General features: G+C 30.9%; 1 protein-coding gene across 3 annotated transcripts; it reads right to left on the bottom strand.

The window, feature by feature from the left end:
* Window positions 1-1051: 1051 nt before the first annotated feature.
* Window positions 1052-8495, bottom strand: LOC132803637 (uncharacterized). 3 transcript variants are annotated; one of them, XM_060816914.1, is made up of 9 exons: window positions 8267-8494; window positions 8119-8170; window positions 6269-6342; window positions 5267-5368; window positions 4530-4673; window positions 3583-3634; window positions 2881-2954; window positions 2222-2311; window positions 1052-1748 (listed from the first exon to the last, which is right to left on the bottom strand). In XM_060816914.1, the coding sequence occupies exons 1-9, from the start codon at window positions 8389-8391 to the stop codon at window positions 1715-1717; spliced, it is 747 nt and encodes a 248-aa protein (XP_060672897.1). In that variant the 5' UTR covers window positions 8392-8494; the 3' UTR covers window positions 1052-1714. The 3 variants fall into 3 exon arrangements, with proteins under 3 accessions (XP_060672897.1, XP_060672898.1, XP_060672899.1); XM_060816915.1 differs by having other exon boundaries at window positions 8119-8159; window positions 8267-8451; XM_060816916.1 differs by lacking the exons at window positions 1052-1748; window positions 2222-2311 and adding an exon at window positions 1857-2179 and having other exon boundaries at window positions 8267-8495.
* Window positions 8496-9618: the final 1123 nt, after the last annotated feature.

Below are 9618 nucleotides of genomic sequence, written 5' to 3'. Positions count from 1 at the left end.
GTCTTGCATAATATATGATCAATATAGAAGTGAAATTTTAAATGTTGGAATGAAAGATAAAAGCTTTGTGGTAGAGTGGAACAAAAAGGGAAATAATATTTTTTATATCAAAATTAATGATGAATCTAAGTTGTGGCATAAAAGACTTGGTCATTTTAACTATGACTCCTTGAATCTAATGTATAAAAAGAAATTGGTGGAGAATATGCCTGCTGTTAGCAAAAATTTGGAAGTGTGTGCAGTGTGTCAGTTTGATAAGCAACAAAGGCTGTCATTCCCTTCGAAAGGCGCTTGGAGAGCCTCTGAAAAGCTTCAGTTGATTCATAGTGATGTATGTGGACCTATAAGTGAGCATTCTATCAATGGCAGTAGATATTTTCTCACTTTCATAGACGATTTCTCTAGAATGTGTTGGCTATATTTTCTGAAACACAAATCTAAAGTTGCTGAGATATTCACCAGCTTTAAAGCCATGGTTGAAAATCAAGCAAAATGTAGCATCAAAGTGATACGATCAGATAATGGGACTGAATATACAGCTCAAAAGTTTAAGTTGCAATGCAAAAAAGTGGGAATTCAACATCAGCTGACCTCTTCCAATACTCCTAAGTAAAATGGGGTTAGTGAGAGGAAGAACAGGACTATTATGGAAATGTGTAAATGCTTATTGTTTGAGAAGCAATTACCAAAGAAGTTTTGGGCTGAAGCAGTGAATACCCCGATGTATTTGCTAAATAAATTGCCAACTAAACCATTGGAGTTCAAAACTCCATATGAGATGTGGTATGGAGTCAAGCCTACTGTGGAGTATTTGAAGATATTTTGAAGCATTTGTTATACACATGTTCTTGAAATTAAAAAAGATAAGTTGGATCAAAAAGCTGATGTGGGAATTTTTGTTGGTTACAGCAGCAAATAGTTATTTCAATTGTGGAGCGAACAAACATATGTTTCAAAAGCTTAGTTTCTCTAGTAAAATCAAAAAATTCAATTCTAATATGGCAAATTATGAGTTATTTGAAATGATTTCTTTAGTTCTACTCTTTCCATGTCATAAAATAAATATAATATAAAAATCTTATTATATATCATGGTGCCCTCTCAAAAATTGTTCTGAGTCCGCCATTGAGAGCGACTATACCAAGAAAAAAAAAATTGTAAATACCAACAAATTATTAATATGAATAATATCCCAGACTCACAGTCCATCCCAATTCCCAAGTGAAGATAACAGCATTTACCTCACTGTTTTCTTGCGTCAAAACTGGGATGCTTTCAAAGCATTAAAGGCATTTACCAATAAAACTGGGATGCTTTCAAAGCATTATTTGATGACTTTTCTTCATATACTCAACTTAGTCTTCATTTGCATTAAACCAAGAAAAATGGGCATGCAAAGAAAATGATTAACACAAATGGGTGGACCAGTAAAAGAGTTGGCTAAAGTAGTTGTTTGGTGCTGGATTTGCCAACAAGCAAGGTTAATGAACTAGAACTTCATCAATATAAGTGAAATTTTTTTAGGAGTGGACAAGAAAAAATCACAATTTCATGGTCCCAATTTCCTAGGATAATTTGAACTCTGCTTCCCCTTTAAAGCTTTCATATGTAGTAATATGCAGTCTTAATGGTGGTTAGAATGGAGATTTCATTTTTGAAAACAAACCAAATTGCTCTTGAACTTCCTCTGCCATCAAACCGAGATCATATTGTCTCACAACAATGTTCCCTCATACCTGCTTTCTGCCCTACAATGAACAATAAACTAGCTTGAATAAAAAAAAAAAAAAACAAAACTAATACAACTTAGAAACCACATCAAAACCCAAACCAATCTAAATCCTGAAAAAAATTGTAAATTATTTAAATCTCTTATAAAGCATAATAATTCTGCTGAGGATATAAATTGTCTTTCGGAATGCTGGCTCAGTGCTTTTTCAACCATGGGGGCGAACAAACATATGTTTCACAAGCTTAGTTTCTCTAGTAGAACCAAGAAATTCAGTTGTAATATAGTAAATTAAGAGTTATTTGAAATGACTTATACAGTTCTACTCTTTTCCTTTCCCATAAACATCATATATAGAACCGGAACGTAAAGTCGGTTCTCCATTCAATTCTTCACATAAACAGGTGAACAACCAACTCTGCTTCTCAAAATATTTAACACAAAATTACCCTACAGTTCAAATGTGCAAGACAAATATAGTGTTAGACTTGCCTGTCTTCGCTTTTTAATAAAACAAGGTAGACTGGATCTTGGGTTGTCAAATGGAACAGTTGCTGTACAATGTATATACATGTTGCAATGCTGTATAAAAGAGCATAAAGAAATAAGATTCAGAGTAGGTGCCTTGTAACAGCTACATTATATGTTGAATTTTAACAGATTCAACAGGAGTAAAGATACCACGCAGATATTCAATTTTGCAAAATATAATATAACAAACACAAATTATCATTTCTAGAAGTAAACAATTTCACAGGCAAAAAATGAGAGCTGTATGCAGAGAGTCACACTCTTTAATTACTTGTTATGTATTATAAAAGTTTTCAATTCTGTGGCAAGATAAAACCCACTACTTGTCATTCTCCAACCGCTTGGGTATTCCAATAAAGTTCCTAACGATGCCTTATTTAGTTGCAAGTTTGCATGGACAACTTTTGACTGTAGACAATGTGCAGTATTAGAAATATATAACAAATCTGTATAAGCACTAAACACTTGTATTGCATATCATCTGTCCGTAACGAACCTCATTGTCAGAACTTATCTCCCATATGTATGTGCATGTGCGTAAAATATGTCAACTTCATTATAACAAAGATGTGGACAGACCAAATGCACTACTTGTCATAGATAGAGTGAGAAAATATTACCTGCCAAAACATATCAACAAAACTATCCAAAAGATTGCAGCAACAAAAGTTGAACTTGTATGGGCAACCCAAACCTGATTGTGCATAAAAAGAAAATATGATTGCTTATCCAACTTGGGAATATTACTATCAATGAAACTGAAAATGTTATATGTATGAATTCACAAATATGTATAATTCAGTAGATCTAAGGAATGAAGATACAAAATTCCCATTTCAGAACTAAATTCCTTATTCATTATACCTTATTACCTAAGCTTCCAAGAAACTGGTCTTATGTGAATCCTATTTACTATTCACTGCCTATATAAGGAACCATCAACGTTTCAATTGATTAAAATAAATGAAATTTGAAATATTGATTAACAGAAAAATTACTTTGCACAAGGTAACAAAATGCAACTTTCTACTGTAATATAATGATTTGAAGAACTATACTTATGAACTACTAAAAGGAATCTCACTTTGAAGATAAGACTTTAATCTTGACTACTTATGTGATTTTTAATTGAACTTATACTGATCTAAAAAATATATAAAAAGTACAGAAAACAGATATGACGGAGGATAACTGGACGAAAGGGAGTACATAACTGTTTTATGTCAAATTAGATATGAATTTCCATACTTGTTGGAAAAATTGATAATGGAAGAAGGACTAGGAATTTAGTTCTGGCATAAAGATAAGCACAAAAAACATACCGATAGAGCAATAACATTGATATAGAAGTCAATAAGTGTTGCTATCATCCACCTGCAAAAGTTTTAGTAACTCGTTACACAAAAGTCAAATGATCAAGCACAAAAAACAATTACAACAGAGAAGCAATATAGACAAGCCTAGACATATCGATAAAGTAAGCATCAAACACAACAATATGTTACTATGAGAAAGAGAGAAGCAATATAAAAACAAAGTAGAAATATCAAACGTAATATATTTATTTGGTTAAGTTGAAGAACTTTGCCATACTGTCTAGTTGCACGAGAATATGAGGTGTCTTTTATTTTTATCACATAGTGTTTCTTGAGTACTTTCTACATCCAGAGCTACCACTATTTCGTTTGCATGCTTAGTTTATAGAGAGGAATGGATGAGAGTGATCTAGCTAACTGGTCCATATAATTGATTTGGTGCATTGGAGGGAGGAACAGTGGGATACAGGAAGAAAGAAAGCATGAGATCTTTTATTATTATTTTTCTTTCTTCTTTTTAATGAGTAGTTTATACACCTATTATCCTCATTAAGAATTTGTTGGCAGTCATATATAAAAAATTGTAGAGAAATCATACACACATCAGAGTGTGTGTGTGTGTGTGTGTGTGTGTGTGTGTGTGTGTGTGTGTGTGTGTGTGTGCATGTGCATGTGCATGTGCATGTGCATGTGCATGGGACAATATGAATTGAAAATTCCCAGCTGGCTAAATCCATCCATGCTAAAAGGATCAAGTTCTTTTGTCTGAGTATGCCAAAAAATATATGAGATATACCTCCCAACAGCAGATGTATGTTAGATCTCTATTGAATACATGTGCTTGTCTATGCATGTACAATTGTGCATTCAATTTAAAAATACTTTGCTTTAGAACACATTCTCTAACACATAATTTAATTTACAAGGGGTAAAAACAAAGGTGGTAGACTTACGGTGTCAAAAGCTCTTTGCGAAAAGGAGAACCATCAGTTAATATAGTATAAACCAGAGTTCCTGACATCAAACAACCCAAAACAATAAAAATGACTCTTGTGATCACCACAGGGGTGTGTTTCCTCTTTTGTTCCACATCATCCCTACAAGAAAAGAGATTTTGTCAAAGCTTATCATCCATTGGAGGGAGAGATAAAGATCGATAAAGATTTTAAGACTTGCATGTGAAAATGCAAGAAATATCTACTTTCTAATATGCATAAGATTTTCTTTTAGTAAAAGTTCGTCAAGTCCTACTTCCCCAATCCAATCAAGAGAACGGGAAGCAAATTAGTGAAAGATGGCGATTAAAACAAACCTTGCAATGCATAAAAAGTACCAGAGCTTCAGTAGAACATTAAGACCTATAATTTGTTAAAGGATCACATGAATCATACACATGTGATCCAAAGTAATTCAATTTACCAACAAAATTGCAAATTCGCTTTCAAAACTGACATTTTAATGCAGCATTTGTTTCCTTCAAAGAAAAAGAATTTTCAATACATAAAAACAGCAACTATTAATGTGCTACTCCCTACATATCTGCCATCAATCTAACATAGTTTTACTTTAAAGTGATGCAAGATAAGAATGCCTCAATTTGTTTGCAGAGTTCTTTAGATGTTCCATCATAAATTATTTTAGAAATTATTTCATTATAAGTCATAGCACAACTGAAGTTTTCTCTACATACTTATACGGATGCCGCAACAGAATGTAATTAATTGGATCTCGCCTTGATTCTTGAGTGGGTAGCTTCATCAATTGCACAACAATGTAGGCACATGTAGTAATGCTGGAAAAAAAATAAAAAATAAAAAACTTATCAACAATGAGCTAATTAATGTTCACCTTTGACATTGCAGTAATGGAGCCACAACTTTTTTAAAACCTCAGTTAGCCATGATTTCCAATAATAGTGACAAGCATAGAACAGTTTCAAAATCTTCAAATAAGAAACAGATTTATAGGCCTGAAGCAATTTTTCATCCTTAAGTAAAACCTTTAAGGGAACTGAAAAAAATTAAAAGAATTTAGAATAACATCCATAACATAAAAATCAGACACTTTACATCACAAAGCAAAGCTTGCAATAGAAATAAGCTAATTTTCATAAACTAAGAATCGATAGAATGATGTAGAACCTGAGAAAGAGAAAGAGAAGAATAAGATGGGAGAGAAGGAAAGAAAGAGAGAAAAAGAGAAAAATTAGAGGAAGGGGAATTTATTTGAATTTTTTAATCAATAACTAAAAAACTGTCTTTAAAGTGCAAAATTCAAGTACAAAGTAAACAAACACCGAGAGAGAGAGAGAGAGAGAGAGAGAGAGAGAGAATATGTTTCAATTCATGGAGTAGAAGTTTAAAATTTAAATAATAGCGGAAGCAACAAGAGTAGAAGAACACATAAAAAGCAATACTCTCATGTTTTTAAGGGGAAACAGATAAACCTTGAGTGATAACTGTGCATTATGTCAAAAATAAATGTATGATTTTAATTGAAATTAAAATAGGAAAGTAAAAAGGAAATCTTCATAGAATATAAGAAAGAAAACATATTAAGGAAAAATCATTTTGTGAGAAACAGACAGAAATACAGCCTTCATGCACATAGCCCACTCAAATGAATCTCAATTCCATAGATAAGAAACTAATGATAGCAATGCAGGGATTCAATCAAGCAAAAGAAAGCATACCTGCCAAAACATACAAGCAGAATTATCCAGATTGTTGTACTGATCCAATTTGATTCCTTGTATAAAACCCAAGCCTGGAATGAGAGAAAACTTTCTAAATTCACATGAAATTCTCTTTAAGAAGCACATACATTCTTTGGCAACACTGTCTCCCTGTCAATTATCAAGTATCAATTTATAACATGCACATCCAATTCACATCACCATCCGATGTGATTCATATAGAATGAAAACTGTACAGCACAATTACCACATACCTGTATATATATATATATATATCACAAAGAGGAAGAAGAAAAAATAGTGACACCTAAACAATATTAGCATGAAGAGCAAACAGCTCAGAGGAATGAAAAATAGGGGGAAAAAAATTAAAATTTCAAAACTAGATCAACAAACTATCTACCAACTTAAAGGTAAGGTTACACATAATTCTTACTGCTTAAATTTTGAGAAGATTCTTAGAATTTCAGTTTACTTCTTTCTTCTATGTTTCCTTGGCTGTATCGTTTATCAAGGTCAAACAAGTTCCTATATATTTTTTAGACTCTATTGATGTTTAAAACAACTCTCTTGCATGGAATTTCAGTGTTTAATAAACAAAATAGAAACCATCTCTCTTATAGTTTCTTGAAACAACCAATATGAGATAATTGTCCTCTGATTTCTTCAGAAATTTTTCATGCAGTCACTTCCTTTTGTAATTGGTAATCATTCCTACCCTGTATTTGAACCATATAGAACCATTTGGAAAGCTTGTGTCCTCTGCGGGGTTCAGGTACCACATATGTGTTTACCACCCCGTGGTGCATCAATTGTAGAATAGATTATCAAATCAATTGATCACTTACTTGTACATTATAAAGTGGCAACTTCCCTTTGTTTTGGATTGTTCAGTGAAGCTAGAGTCTGTTGGATGTATCCTAATTTTATTGTTATTTCTCATTGATTGTGAAGTTGCTTTATGAGTTCTCATGAAAAAATAAAAATAAAAATGGAAGAGTGTTTGAAGATAAATTTCCGTGATATTTATTAGTTTTGGGATTGAATTAGGTTCTTGAATTCTTTTGGGGCATCCTCTCTAAATAATTTAATGATTATCTTATATGCCCAATTTATGTTGCAAGGAGATCTTAAGCTGATGCAATGCTAGTTTCTTTATTTTGCTTTGTTTTGTCTGCTTTTTTTATTTCTTGAGGATTACTATCTCTAAAGATCATATATTAGATGTTCATTTAGCAATGAAAGCTTTGTTTCCTATCCCAAAAACAGTTCTTCTTTCTTTAAAAAATAAAAAATAAAAAAATAAAAAATAAACTCACTTGGTGGCATAGTATTTTGAAGCCAAATAGATGCACAAAAAAATGGTGTTTCATTCTATCAAAGGACCAAGGGAGGGGTGCACCTCATTCTAGAACTCACATACTATGGGTTTATAAAGTTCACAAATCAAATGGGATAACATACTTAAAAATAATTGTCAAATTGAGAAATCTGACTTCTGAACTTATCACCTTCAAATGATCCAAAACCCTTATAACAACCAAAAAAAGCCACTCCACCAACTTAAAATGATAATTCCACTAAAGCAAAAGCAATCCATCAACAAAACAGTAAAACACACAATTAAAAAAAATTAAAATTAAATTATGATCTCATCTTGAAAGACAAAAGGATTCGAATTAAAATAATTCTATATTCCATGGCTTAGACAAGTCATTAAATTTATTATAAAAGATAAATTCTAAATTATCAAAAAAAACTATTAAAAAAACAAAAAAGCAATCACAAAGACACAATTTATTTATTAGTATAAATTTAGACGAAGTAGAATTGAGAACTTGTCATACCGCTAAAAATACAACGTTGATATAGAAATCAACCAAGGTTGCTGTCATCCACCTGAAAACCCATCAACAAAAAAACAAAAAACCCATAAACATATGCAAGAATTATTAATTCCTACAAATTGAGTAACAACAAAGAGAGAGAGAGTACGGAGTGAGAAGCTCTTTGCGGAAAGGAAGACCATCGACGGACAGAGTGTAAACTAGAGTGAGCACCATAACAAAACCCAATACCGAGAACCATATTTTCAAGCTTACAACCAGTGAATTCGCCATTGACCACGAACCCAGAGAAAATTCCTAACTTGGAAAAAACTGAAACGAAGAGGAAGAAGAAGAAAAGTCCAACCAACCCAGCCACCATTATCCATTTATCCGTTACATAAAGGACCATCAATGCTTAAATTACAATAACACCACCTTAAGTATTTTGTGTGCCTTTTTTTTTCTTTTTCTTTTTTCTTTTTTTTTTTTTTTCCCCAATGAATTTCTGTAGTCTGTGTAAAGGTAAGTAAAATCTAATCCGTTCAATTTAATATATTTTTAACGATTTAGATAAAAATTTTATATTAATTGAATTGAATTGGATTCAAAATATTACAAATTATATGAATTGAATTGATTTTGGACCGGAAATATAAATCCAATCCAATCTAATACAATCCAAATAATATATTATATAATTAAAAATTTATATATTTTTTATTTTTTTTATTTTTATATATTAATTTTAATATTTTTTTTAAATTTTTATATATTAATTTTTAACTTTTTTTATTTTTATATATTAATTTTTAATATATATATATATATATTTTTTTTAATTCACAATTCTAAAATCGATTCTTGAGTGAATGAATTTTGATTAATGTATTATTTTATATTATTTATTCTAATAATTTTAATTTGATTTTATAGGAATAGGATGATAATATTAATACTTGCTACTTGATAAGTGCATGATGTATATCATTTGCTATATTTTTTTCTTTATTTTCCATTATAGACTATGTTGTATTATTCTAATTGTATTTTATATTTGGATAATTATAATTTATTATTTATAATTTATATTTGAAAATTTTTTATTTGTATTATATATTTATAAATTAGTAAGTTTTAAACCGATCAACCAATCCAAACCAAATCGATCACAAATGATTTGGTTTGATTTGCCTTTAACGTTTTAATGATTTAGTTTGGATTGCATATTAGAAAAATAAATAAGTATGGATTGGATTATATTTCGGTCCAAAACTGAAACAATCCAATCCATACCCATCTCTAATTGTGTGTTGCATAAATGCTTTTGCACCTTTCAAAATTTAAACATTCTTTCATCTATTTTCTATTTATTTTTATTTTGTACGGCTCCTTTCCTTGTACAATACGCCATTCTTGCTAAGAACATTTGAGCAACAAGGTGTAATTTGGAAAATTTTCGAGTAATTTTTATTGGAAATGAAATACTTATCCATATCCAATTGGATATAGGGACATTTT

The sequence above is a fragment of the Ziziphus jujuba genome, chromosome 5, assembly GCF_031755915.1.
Source record: "Ziziphus jujuba cultivar Dongzao chromosome 5, ASM3175591v1".
Lineage (NCBI taxonomy): Eukaryota > Viridiplantae > Streptophyta > Magnoliopsida > Rosales > Rhamnaceae > Ziziphus > Ziziphus jujuba.
Note: the sequence above shows the minus strand (reverse complement) of the source record. Positions and strands in the feature narration are given on the sequence as shown.

Coding starts and splice junctions, on each gene's coding strand:
- LOC132803637 (XM_060816914.1), bottom strand. CDS start 8,391: ATGGCGAATTCACTGGTTGTAAGCTTGAAAATATGGTTCTCGGTATTG. Junction 5,369..6,268: donor CTGCTTGTATGTTTTGGCAG/GTATGCTTTCTT, acceptor TTTTTTTTCCAG/CATTACTACATGTGCCTACA. Junction 3,635..4,529: donor CGCAAAGAGCTTTTGACACC/GTAAGTCTACCA, acceptor AAACTTTTGCAG/GTGGATGATAGCAACACTTA.